The sequence below is a fragment of the Salvelinus alpinus genome, chromosome 33 (assembly GCF_045679555.1).
Source record: "Salvelinus alpinus chromosome 33, SLU_Salpinus.1, whole genome shotgun sequence".
Lineage (NCBI taxonomy): Eukaryota > Metazoa > Chordata > Actinopteri > Salmoniformes > Salmonidae > Salvelinus > Salvelinus alpinus.
In genome coordinates, this window is record NC_092118.1 from 4939082 (window position 1) to 4956230 (window position 17149).

Here is a 17149-nt window from a genome sequence, read left to right on the forward strand (position 1 = left end):
ATCTTGGCAAAGGAGAAATGCTCACTAACATGGATGTAAACTAATTTGTGCTTAAAATTTGTGATTTGATTTGTCAAAATTTGTGATATGAAGAATATGAAAGCCAACGGTCCAACATTCTAGAACAGGGTTGTGTGTACACGTTTTAGACCACATAGCACATTTTATGTTTTATACTGTGACAAAAGTGAGTCATAAAAACACACAGTAGCTCGTGGCTGTTTGAACAGGTTTGAGGTAATCCTTTTCCGAGGGATTACAGAAAGAAAAGCGCTCAAAAACTTGGGGGTGGATTCCTTGGCACCAGATGCCGGACCTGGTGTCTGGCATCTGGTGCAGCTAAGGACCATTTGAAAAAGAGGGTTGTTAGTACTTTTCCAGCTACATAGAGGAAAATGGATATTAAATGGATATTAAAAAGCGGGGACCGTGCCAGGGAGCTTTATGGCACCCGAAGCCTACCTGTCAGGGACATAACCCAGAGAAGGCAGAGGCGTGCTTAACCGAGCTCTCATAAAACAGCCTTCAGGGGAGCCACCCTTTCCCGTCGGTCCTGGAAAAGTTCTGGAATGTGCTGAGCGACACTTGGACACTTCAGGGAAACAGGGCCCCCAAAGCAGAATGTTCTGTTTTTTTTCTGTTCACCGTTAGGATTCATAGGCTGCATCCGAAATGGCACCCTATTCACTGCTTTTAACCGGGACCCATAGTGCTCTGCTCAAAAGTAGTGCACTATATAGGGAATAGGGTGCCATTTGGGACGTACCATGGATAGTGTCTTGGGGTTTCCAGGAAAGTTCATGTAAAGGTAAATGAACAGTGTTTACACGGAGCCTGCGTCAGGGACATGTTTACTATTAGGATAATGGTAGTGGTGACAATGAAACACAACAAGTTTAATGTCTTGTCAGTTCGTGACTGTAAACAGATTTCCGGCATGCAATTTATAGTATGCACTCTGAACCATCAACCTCTGGATATGCTATAGAGGCAGCATGGTCCACACACTCACTTCCTCTCAGAAACATGCATGGCAGCAGTCACACACACTTGCACAGACGCACGCACGCACACACACACACACACACACACACACACACACACACACCACACACTTCAGAAGGTCTTTCTACCAGTAAAACGGTACTATTAGCGTGCGAGGGAGGATGCACTTGGCTATCATAAATAGTATAAAAGTGCTATGTAATAATGCTATATTCCCAAACGGAAGTAAGAGCATGAAATCAGAGCAAATACACTACATAAGCAAAAGTCTGTGGACACCTGCTCGTCAAATATCTAACTCCAAAATGATGGTTATTAATATGGAGTTGGTCCCCCCTTTGCTGACGTAACAGCCTCCATTCTTCTGGGAAGGCTTTCAAATAGATGAACATTGCTACGGGGACTTGCTTCCATTCAGCCACAAGAGCATTAGTGAGGTCGGACACTGATGTTGGGTGATTAGGCCTGGGTCGCAGTCGGCATTACAATTCATCGCAAAGGTGTTTGATGGGGTTGAGGTCAGGGCTTTGTGCAGGCCAGTCAAGTTCTTCCACACCGATCTCGACAAACCATTTCTGTATGGATCTTGCTTTGTGAACAGCTGAAACAGGAAAGGGTTGGTTGCCACAAAATTGGAAAAACAGAATGGTCTAGAACAGGTATTCCCAAACTGGGGTACGCGTGTGTTTTTTTATATATATACTGTATATTATAAATACATTTTTTTCACTCACATTTTCAAACAGTACATTTATATTTTCCAACGGGGCTATACATTTGGGTGAGGTTTCTTTCACGCCTGAGTAGCCTTGTTTCACTGCCAAAAATAAAATGAAACCATCTAGTGTTCACCGAAATAACAACACAATGTCAAATACAGGTAGCCTAGTCAAATAATTAACATCCTATCACATTAACCGTTACTCTCTCGCGGGAATTCCACTAACGGTCCGTATGTAGCCAATACTGTTAGCTCGAAAATGGATAAATGGTTAAAAAAAAGTAAGGCCCGTATCCATAGAGACACATACCAGCTCTACTGGTAGTACTGCTACTACCAGCAGGAATACACCTCCACCTGTCGACGTCACAAGTTGTTCTGCTTCCACGAGCACATCCAATGCTAGCATCAGTAATTCTACATTTGTTGTCAGCCCAGCTAGCATGGACACTGACAGTAGTGAATCTGATGCAGCCAAAGAGCTACTGCCCCCTTACACGGGAAAGCACCGAACAACAGACAGGGACTTTGGACCATCGAAGAGGCGCAAATATGATGGGAACTACATTGATTTGGGGTTCACTGATATTGGGAATAGTGCCTTTCCTCAGCCCCAGTGTGGTATATGTGCAAAAGTACTATCTCACAACTCGATGAAACCTTCACTCTTGCGCAGACATTTAGAAACAAAACATGCCAATAAAAAAAATAAGCCACGGGAGTTTTTTGAGTGAGAATTAAGGTGACTTTCGAACTAGCAGGACATGTATAAAAGCAACAGATACCATTAATAAGAAGGGGCTAGAAGCGTCTTATATGGTGAGCTCACGAGTAGCTAGGACAGGCAAGCCCCATACTATTGTGGAGGACTTAATTCTTCCTGCTGCCGTGGATATGGCTGGGACAATGCTGGGGGAAAAGGCCCAAAAAAACTACAAACAACGCCTTCATCAAACAACACTGTTTCATGATGCATCAGTGACATGGCACTTCTTCGCATACAAGCCAGTGAATTCTATGCATTACAGCTGGATGAATCAACAGACGTGGCAGGCCTGGCACAGCTCCTGGTATATGTCCGTTACGTTTATGGGAGGTCAGTTAAGGAAAACATCCTCTTCTGCAAACCACAGGAAACCAGGACAACTGGAGAGGATATTATTAAAGGACCGGACTGCTTTGTGACATCAAATGGACTTTGGTGGTAAAGATGTGTTGGTGTCTATACTGAGGGAACAAAAGCCATGACAGGGAGACATAGTGGAGAAGTAACGCACATGCAAGCAGTTGCTAACGACGCCACTTGGGTACACTGCAGCATCCACCGAGAGGCTATTGCTGCCAAAGGCATGCCTGACAGCTTGAAAGATGTTTTGGACACTACAGTGAAAATGGTTAAATTTGTTAAAGCAAGGCCCCTGAACTCGTGTACAGTATTTTCTGCACTATGCAATAATATGGGCAGCGACCATGTAACGCTTTTACAACATTCACAAGTGCGCTGGTTATCAAGGGGCAAAGTATAGACACGTTTTTTTAAATTGAGAGACAAGCTTAAAGTTTTCTTTACTGACTATAATTTTCACTTGTCTGACCACTTGCATGATGACAAGTCACTGGCCTGTCTGGGTGATGTTTTTTCTCGCCTGAATGATCTGAATCTAGGATTACAGGGACTCTCCGCAACTATATTCAATGTGCAGGACAAAATTGAAGCTATGATTAAGAAGTTGGAGCTCTCCTCTGTCTGCATTAACAAGGACAACACACAGGTCTTTCCATCATTGTATGATTCTTTTGTGTGCAAATGAACTCAAGCTTACGGACAATGTCAAATGTGATATAGTGAAGCACCTGAGTGAGTTAGGTGCACAATTACGCAGCTACTTTCCCGAAATGGTTGACACAAACAACTGGATTCGTTATCCCTTTCATGCCCTGCCGCCTCCAGTCTACTTACCGATATCTGAACAAGAGAACCTCATCGAAATTGCAACAAGCAGTTCTGCGAAAATTGAATTTAATCAGAAGCCATTGCCAGATTTGGCCAAAATATCCTGCCTTGGCAAATCGCGCTGTTAAGACACTGATGCCCCTTGCAACCATGTACCTATGTGAGAGAGGATTCTCGGCCCTCATTAGCATGAAAACTAAATAAAATAAAAACTCTCCATATGCTGCTTTGATTGTGCCTGGCTACAATGGTTTCAGGAGAGACAGGATTGAAGGAAGAGGAGGGGATGTGATGATTTACATTAAAGAACATATCCGATGTAAACAAATTGAGTGGTCATGTGATAATGAACTAGAATGTATTGGCCTGAACGTTACACTGTCTCCCCAAATGTCTTTTACCCTTATTGGAATGTATAGACCACCTTCCACCAAAAGTGTGTTTTTTGATCAGTTTAATAACATGCTTAGGGAATGTGATTTTGGGAAAGAGGTAAATGGGAGATTTTAATATTAATTATGAAGACAAGTCTTGTAGGAAAACCCTCAAACGGATCACTAATACCTTTGACCTTACAGAGCTAGTTAAAGGGCCAACCAGGGTGACTTGTTGCTCTAAAACACAGATTGATTTGGTGTTCAGTAATAAACCAGAGAGAGTGACTAAATCATTCAATATGGTTACTGGGCTATCTGATCATAATCTGACACTTTAGCCAGAAAACTGTCTACGAGTAGGTTTAACCTCTCTACTGTTAGAAAGCCGGACCAACTAAGAATACCTAAGAGTGAATTAAACTATTTTGAAAACGCAATTAAGGGAATTTACTGGAATGATCTCTTGTCCTATACAGACGTGGAAGCTGACAGTCAGGTTTTTCTATCCACAATCCAGACTACAATAAATGATTTCCTAAAGAAAATCAAATCCAAACCTGGCCAAAAGAGCACTCTTCCTTGGCTCAATGGATAAATCTGGAAATTGATGAAAGAACAAGATTATGGTCTAAAAACAGCCCTAAAATCCAAATTAGAGCATGACAGACATAGGTTTACCATGTTGAGAAATAAGGTGATGACAGAAATCAGACAGGCCAAGGCAAACTTTTTTATTAACATAATTGGTGAAGCAAAGGGAAATTCTAAATTGATCTGGGAGAATCTAAAAAAATTAACAGGGAAAGACCATAGTAACACTGCAAAAAGACTAGAAATCATGGTGAATAACAATCTAACACAGGATGCAGTCGAAATAGCAATAGCCTTCAATTCCTACTTTATTGACTCTGTCAGGGTACTGACACAGAACTCCTCCACTGGTTTCTTGGGCTCAGTGCTAGTGAATGACGCTCAACCTGTCTTCATCATAAGGGAGGTTTCTGAGTCAAAGGTGATCAAGGTGATTAGCTCACTAAAGAACTCTAAAGCCAAAGATATGTTTGGGCTGGACTCCACCTTTCTTAAAAACTACAAAGAGTCACTCATTGGCCCCATCATTGGCATCATACTTTATTCCAACCTCTCTTTTAAAAAGCATGTGAAAAAGGTAATTCAAATGACCAAATTCAACCTAGCTAATTTCCGATTTATACGAAATTGTTTGACTACAGAGGAAGCAAAACTGTACTTCAAATCTATGATAACTCCCCCACTTAACATACTGCTTGACTAGTTGGGCCCAAGCTTGCTGTAAAACATTAAAACCTATTCAGTCTGTCTACAAACAGACTCTCAAAGTGCTTGATAGGAAGCCCAATAGCCATCATCACTGTTACATCCTCAGAAAGCATGAGCTCCTGAGTTGGGAAAATCTTGTAAAATACACCGACGCATGTCTTGTATTCAAGATCCTAAATGGCCTGGCTCCCCCTCCACTCAGTATTTTTGTTAAACAGAAAACCCAAACATATGGCAGCAAATCCACAAGGTCTGCCATGAGAGGTGACTGTATAGTTCCCTTAATCAAAAGCACCTTTAGTAAATCCGCTTTCTCTGTGAGAGCTTCCCATTTCTGGAATACACTGCCATCAAACACACATAACTGCACCACATATCACACTTTCACAAAATTCATGAAGACATGGCTAAAGGTCAACCAGATTTGTGAACATAATCCCTAGCTGTGTATTGCCGCTTTCCATGTTGTCTGTTGTCTGTAGCTTGTGAGGTATGGAAACACTTTTTTGCTTTTATGGATTTTGTCTTGTTGCTTTTTGTTCTATGTTGCTCTGTCTGTATGCTATGTCTTGCTTGTCCTATGTTGCTCTGTGTGTGCTCCCTGCTCAATGAATGTCTATATTGTAATTGTTTTTAATAACCTGCCCAGGGACTGCAGTTGAAAAGTAGCCAGCTGGCTAAAACCGGCACTTTTACTGAAACTTTGATTTATGTGCACTGTCCCTGTAAAAATAAAATAAACTCAAATACAGGTACAGACTGTGTGTGGAAAAAGACTGAGACTCTCTCCTATACAGCCCAACATTGCAGAGTTATATGCATACTTTCAAGCACACCCTTCTCATTAACCTGTAGTGAGTTATTCACAATTTTCAATGAAAAAACTAAGTTTTATATGTAAGATGGCTAAATAAAGAGCAAAATGATTGATTATTATTATATTTTTTATTTGTGCCCTGGTCCTATAAGAGCTCTTTGTCACTTCCCACGAGCCGGGTTGTGAGAAAAACTCACTCATTCTTATGTTTAATAAATGTATAGTGTGTGTGTGGCAGGCGTACGATGATGGCATAAAACAACATTTGAGAGTGCACTGACCCTGGTGCTAGACGGGGTACGCAGCTGGAGGTTGAATGTTTTAAGGGGTACGGGACTATGAAAAGTTTGGGAACCACTGGTCTAGAATGTCATTGTACGGTGTTGCGATAAGATGTCCCTTCACTGGAACTAACGGGTCTAGCCCGAACTATGAAAAACAGCCCCAGATCATTACTCCTCCTCTACCAAACTTTACAGTTGGCACTATGCATTGGGGCAGGTAGCGTTCTCCTAGCATCCGCCAAACCCAGATTCGTCCGTCGGACTGCCAGATGGTGAAACGTGATTCATCACTCCAGAGAACGCGTTTCCACTGTTCCAGAGTTTAATGGAGGCCAGCTTTATACCACTCCAGCCGATGCTTGGCATTTGCACATGGTGATCTTAGTCTCGTGTGCGGCTGCTCGGCCATGGAAACCCATTTAATGAATCTCCTGATGAACAGTTCTTGTGCTGACGTTGCTTCCTGAGGCAGTTTGGAACTCAGTAGTGAGTGTTGCAACCAAGGACAGACGATTTTTACACACTCGGCATTCCCATTTTCTGAGCTTGTGTTGCCTACCACTTCGTGGCCGAGCTGTTGTTGCTCCTAGACGTTTCCACTTCACAATAACAGCACTTACAGTTGACCGGAGCAGCTGTAGCAGGGCAGAAATTTGACGAACTGACTTGTTGAAAAGGTTGCATCCTGTGACGGTGCCACGTTGAAAGTCACTGAGCTCTCCAGTAAGGCCATTTTACTGCCAATGTTTGTCTATGGCGATTGCATGGCAGTGTGCTCTATTTTATATACCTGTCAGCAACGGGTGTGGCTGAAATAGCCGAATCCTCTCATTTGAAGGGGTGTCCATACTTTTGTATATATAGTGTACGTATACATCGAATTTGTATGCGGTGAGTCATTACGATATTATTCTTGTAAGTCATGAGTGCCTATAAGGTTGTGCTAGTATATGGTGCTCGTATGTGACTTACTGACTCCGTTTCTGGCTTCGTTCACCTCCTCCCCATATGCTTTAGCCTCAGCAAACCTACACAGAAACACAGATATCAGTAGGCAAAAATCTCCTGCAAAACCCTGTTTCTCTCTCTGTACATGAGCCATGTCAGGTTAAAGGGATAGTTCATGAGAAGTCCTCATAAGGATAGTAAAACAAAGTAGGGACATTTCGCCGGTCCCTATAAGGAAAAAGTATATTTTAGGTTTAGGGTTAGGGTTACAATTAGGGTTAGGGTTACAATTAGGGTTAGGGCTTAGGAGTTGGGGTTTCCGGGTTAAGGTTAGGTTTGGGGTTAAGGTTAGGGTTAGGTTAAGAGTTAGGCTTAGTGTTAGGCATTAGGGAAAAAATGATTTTGAATGGTAATCAATTGTTTGGTCCCCACAAGGAAAGTAAAACAAACGTGTGTGTCTGTGAGTGTGATTATATGTGAGAGAATGTGCTTGTGAAGGGATTGACACAGAAAGCCATTACCATCACATTTAACAGGGCCCCGCTCCCCTTCAATTCATGTCTGTACCGAAAATAGGGGGATCGGCGAGGAGAGAAAATGAAAAACGAAAAGATATGCCGTTGGAGTGGTATGGGCCTACTATTCAGTGTCCTTGTCTATCATCAAGATGAGTGAACTCATGTACACTCCCCCTGTATTTAGACAGTGAAGCAAAACATTTACATTTGTCTCTATGCAGAATTTTGGATTTGAGATCAAATGTTTCATTTCAGAGCAAATGATTAATTTGAATGTCCCCTATATTATGTATTTTCATACTTTATCTGTTTTTGTGACGCTCGTCTGAAGAAGTGGACCAAGGTGCAGCGTGTTCATGATTCTTTAATTACTCAGAACACCAAACAAAAACAACAAAAAAAGAATAACGAACGTCACGTACTGCAGACTTCACAGAGCTAACACAAAACAAGATCCCACAACATAGGTGGGAAAACAGGCTACCTAAGTATGATTCCCAATCAGAGACAACGATAGACAGCTGCCTCTGATTGGGAACCACACTCGTCCAACCACAAAGAAATACAAAACATAGAATGCCCACCCCACATCACACCCTGACCTAACTAAATAGAGAAATAAAACAGCTCTCTAAGGTCAGGGCGTGACAGTTTTACTGTTTAGAAATGAAAGCACTTCATGTACTGTATCTAGTCCCCCTCATGTTAAGAAGTCATAAGTATTTGGACAAATTCACTTATAGTGTATCAAAGTAGTCAAATTAACTTATTTTGTACATAATGCTGCTGCTACCGTCTCTTGTGATCGACAATAACTTCTGGACATCAGAACAGCGATTACTCAACACGAACTGGCAGAAGCTTCTTTTTCCTTTCACGAGTCCGATGAGCCCGACGTGAAGGACATACTGCTTTCCCAGGAACAGAAGAGAAGACGGAGAAAAAGAGGGCGGAGGTCGGGCTGCCTTCTGAGAATTCAGAGGTGATCGAATAAACCCCAACTGCCTTCCGTTCTACTAGCTAACGTGCAATCATTGGAAAATAAAATTGACGACCTACGAGGAAGATTAAACAACCAACGGGACATTAAAAACTGTAATATCTTATGTTTCACAGAGTTGTGGCTGAACAACAACATTATCAACATACAGCTGGCTGGTTTTACACTGTGTCGGCAGGATAGAACAGCGGCGTCTGGTAAGACAAGGGGTGGCGGACTATGCATATTTGTAAACAGCAGCTGGTGCACGATATCTAAGGAAGTCTCAAGGTTTTGCTCGACTGAGGTAGAGTGTCTCATGATAAGCGGTAGACCACACTATCTACCTAGAGAGTTTTCATCTGTATTTTTCATAGCCGTCTACATACCACCACAGACCAATGCTGTCACTAAGACCTCACTCAATGAGCTGTATTGCGCCATAAGCAAAGAGGTTCATCCAGAGGAGGCGCTCCTAGTGGCCGGGGACTTCAATGCAGGGAAACTTAAATCCGTTTTACCAAATTTCTGTCAGCATGTTAAATGTGCAACCAGAGCGAAAAAAAACTCTAGACCACCTTTACTACACACACAGAGACGCGTAAAAAGCTCTCCCTCACCCTCCCTCGCCCTCCAGTTAGCAAATCTGACCATAATTATATCCTCCTGATTCCTGCTTACATGCAAAAATTAGAGCAGGAAGCACCAGTGACTCGGTCAATAAAAAAGTGGTAGGATTAAGCAGATGCTAAGCTACAGGACTGTTTTGCTAGCACAGACTGGAATATGTTCTGGGATTCTTCCGATGGCATTGAGGAGTACACCACATCAGTCATTGGCTTCATCAATAAGTGCATCGATGACATCATCCCCAGAGTGACCATACGTACATACCCCAACCAGAAGCCATGGATCACAGGCAATAGGCTACTTCACAAGATGGTGCAGGAGAAGAAGGCAGACGTTTTACGTGCCATCAACCAGAAGCCATGGACTTCAGACAACTGGCTACTTCACAAGACAGGCTATTTTACAAGATGGCGCCGGAGAAGAAGGCAGACGTTTTAGGTGCCCCCAACCGATTGTGTTTTTTTGTTTGTTTATTTGCGTTGTTTGTAACTTATTTCCTTACTTATTTTGTACATAATGTTGCCGCTACTGTCTCTTAGGACTGAAAAAGAATTCTGAACATCAGGACTGCGATTACTCACCACGGACTGACATTATTCTTTTTTTCCTTTAACGAGTCTGACGAGGCCGACGCGAACGATATACTGCTTCCTCGGGAATAGGCCCAGATCCCCGTGATTTGCATGAAGAGGGGGCAGAGAAAGAGGGGCCGAAGGTCCGGTGGCCTCTGACAATTCAAAGGCGATCTAATACACCCCCACTTCCCTCCATTCTGCTAGTAAACGTGCAATCTTTGGACAATAAAATAGATGACCTATGCGAAAGATTAAACTACCAACGGGACATTCAAAATTGTAATATCTTATGCTTCACGGAGACGTGGCTGAACGACAACACTATCAACATACAGCTGGCTGGTTATATGCTGAACAGGAAGGAGAGAACAGCGGCATCTGGTAAGACAAGGGGCGGCGGACTATGTGTTTTTGTAAATAACAGCTTGTGCACGATATCTAAGGAAGTCTCGAGCTATTGCTCGCCATAGGTAGAGTACCTCATGATAAACTGACCACGATACCTACCTAGAGAGTTTTCATCGTTATTTTCATAACTGTTTACATACAACCACAGTCAGAGGCTGAAAACATCTGCATTGAGCTGAAGGCTAGAGCTGCCACTTTCAAGGAGCAGGGCTCTAACCCCGGACACTTATAAGAAATCCTGCTATGCAATCAAACACGCAAAGCATCAATACAGGACTAAGATCGAATCATACTACACCGGCTCGGACACTCGTCGGATGTGGCAGGGCTTACAAACCATTACAGACTACAAAGGGAAGCACAGCCGAGAGCTGCCCAGTGACACAAGCCTACCAAACAAGCTGAACTACTTCTATGCTCGCTTCGAGGAAAATAACACTGAAACGTGCATGAGAGCACCAGCTGTTCTGGAAGACTGTGTGATCACGCTCTCCGCAGCCGATGTGAGTAAGACCTTTAAACAGGTCAACATTCACAATACCGCAGGGCCAGACGAATTACCAGGACGTGTACTGCGAGCATGCGCTGACCAACTGGCAATTGTCATCACTGACATTTTCAACCTCTCCCTGTCCGAGTCTGTAATACCAACATGTTTTAAGCAGCCCACCATAGTGCCTGTTCCCAAGAACACTAAGGTAACCTGCCTAAACGACTACCGACCAGTAGCACTCACGTCTGTAGCCATGAAGTGCTTTGAAAGGCTGGTCATGGCTCACATACACACCATTATCTCAGTAACCCGAGACCCACTCCAATGTGCATACCGCCCCAACAGATCCACAGATGATGCAATTGTTATTGCACTCCACACTGCCCTTTCTCACCTGGACAAAAGGAACACATACGTGATAATGGTATTCATTGACTACAGCTCAGCATTCAACACCATAGTGCCCTCAAAGCTCATCAATAAGCTGGGACTAAACACCTCCCTCTGCAACTGGATCCTGGACTTCCTGACGGGCCACCCCCAGGTGGTAAGGGTAGGTAACAACACATCCGCCACACTGACTCTCAACACAGGGGCCCCTCAGGGGTGAGTGCTCTGTCCCCTCCTTTACTCCCTGTTCACTCATGACTGCACGCTTAGGCACAACTCCAACAAAAATCATAAAGTTTGCCGATGACACAACAGTGGTAGGCCTGATCACCGACAACGATGAGACAGCCTATAGGGAGGAGGTCAGAGACCTGGCCGTGTGGTACCAGGACAACAACCTCTCCCTCAACGTGATCAAGACAAAGGAGATGATTGTGGACTACAGGAAAAAGAGGACCATGCCCTCATTCTCATCGATGGGGCTGTAGTGGAGCAAGTTGAGCAAGTTGAGAGCTTCAAGTTCCTTGGTGTCCATATCACCAACAAACTAACATGGTACAAGCACACCAAGGCAGTCGTGAAGAGGGCAGGACAAAATCTATCCCCTCTCAGGAGACTGAAAAGATTTGGCATGGGTCCTCAGAACCTTAAAAGGTTCTACATCGGCACCATCGAGAGCATCCTGACTGGTTGCATCACTGCCTGGTATGGCAACTGCTCGTCCTCCGACCACAAGTCACTACAGGGGCGGCAGGTAACCTAGTGGTTAGAGCGTTGGAATAGTAACCGAAAGGTTGCAAGATCAAATCCACGAGCTGACAAGGTAAAAAAGAAATCTGTCGTTCTGCCCCTGAACAAGGCAGTTAGCCCACTGTTCCTAGGCCGTCATTGAAAATAAGATTTTGTTCTTAACTGACATGCCTAGTTAAATAAAGGTAAAATAATATTTAAAAAAACAGAGGGTAGTGCGAACTGCCCAGTACGTCACTGGGGCCAAGCTTCCTGCCATCCAGGACCTCTATACCAGGCGGTGTCAGAGGAAGGCCCTAAAAATTGTCAAAGACCCCAGCCACCCCAGTTATAGACTGTTCTCTCTACTACCACATGGCAAGTGCTACTGGAGTGCCAAGTCTAGGTCCAAAAAGACTCCTGAATATCTAATCAAATGGCTACCCAGACTATTTGCATATTCCACCCACCCAATTTTTACGCTGCTACTTCTCTCTGTTATTATCTATGCATTGTCCCTTTAATAACTATACCTACATGTACATATTACCTCAATTACCTCGACTAACCGGTGCCCTTGCACATTGACTCTGTACCGGTACCCCCTCTCGCTATATCTCCTTTTGGGGCGGCAGGTAGCTTTGTGGTTAGAATGTTGGGCCAGTAAGGAAAGGTTGCTGGATTGAATCCCCGAGCTGACAAGGTAAAAATCTGTCGTTCTGCCCCTGAACAAGGCAGTTAGCCCACTGTTCCTAGGCCGTCATTGAAAATAAGATTTTGTTCTTAACTGACATGCCTAGTTAAATAAAGGTAAAATAATATTTAAAAAAACAGAGGGTAGTGCGAACTGCCCAGTACGTCACTGGGGCCAAGCTTCCTGCCATCCAGGACCTCTATACCAGGCGGTGTCAGAGGAAGGCCCTAAAAATTGTCAAAGACCCCAGCCACCCCAGTTATAGACTGTTCTCTCTACTACCACATGGCAAGTGCTACCGGAGTGCCAAGTCTAGGTCCAAAAAGACTCCTGAATATCTAATCAAATGGCTACCCAGACTATTTGCATATTCCACCCACCCAATTTTTACGCTGCTACTTCTCTCTGTTATTATCTATGCATTGTCCCTTTAATAACTATACCTATATGTACATATTACCTCAATTACCTCGACTAACCGGTGCCCTTGCACATTGACTCTGTACCGGTACCCCCTCTCGCTATATCTCCTTTTGGGGCGGCAGGTAGCTTTGTGGTTAGAATGTTGGGCCAGTAAGGAAAGGTTGCTGGATTGAATCCCCGAGCTGACAAGGTAAAAATCTGTCGTTCTGCCGCTGAACAAGGCAGTTAACCCCAGTAGGCCATCATTGTAAATAAGAATTTGTTCATAACTGACTGGCCTAGTTAATTAAATAAAGGTAAAAAAATATATGTTATTACTGCTGCTCTTTAATTACTTGTTCCTTTTATTTCTTATTCCTATTTAAAAAATTTAAACGGCATTGTTGGTTAGGCGCTTGTAAGTAACCACTTCACAGTAAGGTGGTGTATTCGGAGCATGTGACTAATAAAATTTGATTCGATTTTTGATTTGAATGGTGAATGATGACTGGAGTGAGTGAGTAGATAAGATAGTTCTGAACTCGTCTAAATTAATCCTGATCAGGCTTGGACAGTATACCGTATATACCGTATACCGGAATATTTGTAAATAGCCACCGGAGGGTTTTTCAATACCGTTAATACCAATACAGTTTTTATTACATTTTAATAATTGTAACTACTTTTTAAGTAAATACCTGCAGTGAAATTGTGCAACACTTAGGAGATAAAGCAGATAGCGTTTTTCATTTCACCCGTCACATTATTTTACAATATGAAGCTTACTGGTAGTCCATAGCCACATGTTTTTTTACAAGCACACAACAACGAGAGACCGGAGCCTTGTAAGTCACTCAAAGTTGTCAAGCACACGTGTGGTGATCTAGTTACAATATGGAATTCACATCTACATTTTTGCCAGCTAGATATCATATACAGTGGGGAGAACAAGTATTTGATACACTGACGATTTTGCAGGTTTTCCTACTTACAAAGCATGTAGAGGTCTGTAATTTTTATCATAGGTACACTTCAACTGTGAGAGAAGGAATCTAAAAATAAAAAAAATCCAGAAAATCACATTGTATGATTTTTAAGTAGTTTATTTGCATTTTATTGCATGACATAAGTATTTGATACACCTACCAACCAGTAAGAATTCCGGCTCTCACAGACCTGTTAGTTTTTCTTTAAGAAGCCCTCCTGTTCTCCACTCATTGCCTGTATTAACTGCACCTGTTTGAACTCGTTACCTGTATAAAAGACACCTGTCCACACACTCAATCAAACAGACTCCAACCTCTCCACAATGGCCAAGACCAGAGAGCTGTGTAAGGACATCAGGGGTAAAATTGTAGACCTGCACAAGGCTGGGATGGGCTACAGGACAATAGGCAAGCAGCTTGGTGAGAAGGCAACAACTGTTGGCGCAATTATTAGAAAATGGAAGAAGTTCAAGATGACGGTCAATCATCCTCGGTCTGGGGCTCCATGCAAGATCTCACCTCGTGTGGCATCAATGATCATGAGGAAGGTGAGGGATCAGCCCAGAACATGGCAGGACCTGGTCAATGACCTGAAGAGAGCTGGGACCACAGTCTCAAAGAAAACCATTAGTAACACATTACGCCGTCATGGATTAAAATCCTGCAGCGCACGCAAGGTCCCCCTGCTCAAGCCAGCGCATGTCCAGGCCCGTCTGAAGTTTGCCAATGACCATCTGGATGATCCAGAGGAGGAATGGGAGAAGGTCATGTGGTCTGATGAGACAAAAATAGAGCTTTTTGGTCTAAACTCCACTCGCCGTGTTTGGAGGAAGAAGAAGGATGAGTACAACCCCAAGAATACCATCCCAACCGTGAAGCATGGAGGTGGAAACATCATTCTTTGGGGATGCTTTTCTGCAAAGGGGACAGGACGACTGCACCGTATTGAGGGGAGGATGGATGGGGCCATGTATCGCGAGATCTTGGCCAACAACCTCCTTCCCTCAGTAAGAGCATTGAAGATGGGTCGTGGCTGGGTCTTCCAGCATGACAACGACCCGAAACACACAGCCAGGGCAACTAAGGAGTGGCTCCGTAAGAAGCATCTCAAGGTCCTGGAGTGGCCTAGCCAGTCTCCAGACCTGAACCCAATAGAAAATCTTTGGAGGGAGCTGAAAGTCCGTATTGCCCAGCGACAGCCCCGAAACCTGAAGGATCTGGAGAAGGTCTGTATGGAGGAGTGGGCCAAAATCCCTGCTGCAGTGTGTGCAAACCTGGTCAAGAACTACAGGAAACGTATGATCTCTGTAATTGCAAACAAAGGTTTCTGTACCAAATATTAAGTTCTGCTTTTCTGATGTATCAAATACTTATGTCATGCAATAAAATGCAAATTAATTACTTAAAAATCATCCAATGTGATTTTCTGGATTTTTGTTTTAGATTCCGTCTCTCACAGTTGAAGTGTACCTATGATAAAAATTACAGACCTCTACATGCTTTGTAAGTAGGAAAACCTGCAAAATCGTCAGTGTATCAAATACTTGTTCTCCCCACTGTATTTATGAAGTTAGCTGTCTAAAATGTGCTAAATGCTCTGCAGTTATGCATTTATTAACTTAGTAACTAGTTATCTAGCTAAGTGGTTAGCCTCTTGGTAACAGCAGACAATCCCCTCCTGGATAAAGAACCTTGCTGTCTAAAATTTGTTTAGTTTGTGCAGCAAACTGCAAGAAGAATGTTTGAATTACTTGTAAAACTTTGTGAGCTGGGATGTCTGTCCTGCAAACAGGTTATTTCAGAGACTATATAACATTTCCGTAAGTGCTCATTAGCATTTAGCTTGCATTCGCTATGAGATTTTACATGTAATTGTTAGCATTGCTAATATTCAGATTACAGAGGCTCAGCGGGGTATGAAAGTACCTTTAAGGGTGAGATTTCACTTATTGTGTATCCCCTGTGTTCAGTGCCGGTATTCTCGAATATCCCGGGATGAATCATGAATAATAATGAATGAGATGCCATTCACAGGCTTCAACAAAACATGCTAACCTCTGAACATTACCAATAACAAGGGAGCGTAGCATTTTTGGGGGGATGGGTATGATCTTTGTGCCTCTGTAACCTTCTCACTCATTAATATTCACAATCAATTTATACTTATCTATAATCATAGTAGCATCCACGTGAATATAGAAGTGCTCAGAAACATCTTCTATTCTTGCTTACAATACAAGTGACTCCAAAATGGCATTATTCACTGTTCAATTGCTATTGGGCAAAACATAATCCAAATCACAACCAAAACAAAAGCACAAATGCATCCAACATGGTTGTAGAGTCACAAGCTTGATGTAGTCATTGCTTGCAAGAACTATGGGACAAAATACTACACTTTTGACTACTTTGATACACTATAAGTGAATTTGTCCAAACACTTCGAACTTTTCAAATGGGGGGCTAGATCCATAAAGTGCTTTAATTTCTAAATCGTTAAACAGATTTGTATGAAAATACCCTTAAATAAAAGGTGACATTCTGTACTATCGACTAATTTGATACATCTCAAATATAAAATGCTGAAGTAAAGAGCTAAAACAAAAATGTTAGCTTCACTGTCAAAATACATATGGAGGGGAGTGTATCCTGACCCACAATGTCTCCAAAAAGAGTGGACAGACAGCAAAACATTGCTGTACAGATCTAAACTGTCCTTGAGCCCGCTACCCAGCAACATTCTGCAAATTAGTTTGGTTACTGTTATCCTGGTACACTCAAAATATTTCACACGTTTCACAGAGGTACAACTCAGTTCACAAGAGGATCAATCAAGTTACTATCAATTTCTATGCACATAGGATAAGTTCAAAGTCTGTTCAAGTGCAATCGATCTATTTTCACGGTTTATCGACCGTAGCAAACTTTCAGATTAAAAAC

The 17149-nt window shown here is 42.8% G+C and overlaps 1 protein-coding gene across 1 annotated transcript in view; it reads right to left on the minus strand.

The window, feature by feature from the left end:
• Window positions 1-17149, minus strand: part of kif6 (kinesin family member 6) — a 176842-nt gene that overhangs the window by 37093 nt on the left and 122600 nt on the right. The window contains exon 15 of the mRNA XM_071381208.1: window positions 7430-7485. Within this exon, the coding sequence (XP_071237309.1) occupies window positions 7430-7485 (56 nt within the window). The remainder of the gene's footprint in view (window positions 1-7429; window positions 7486-17149) is intronic.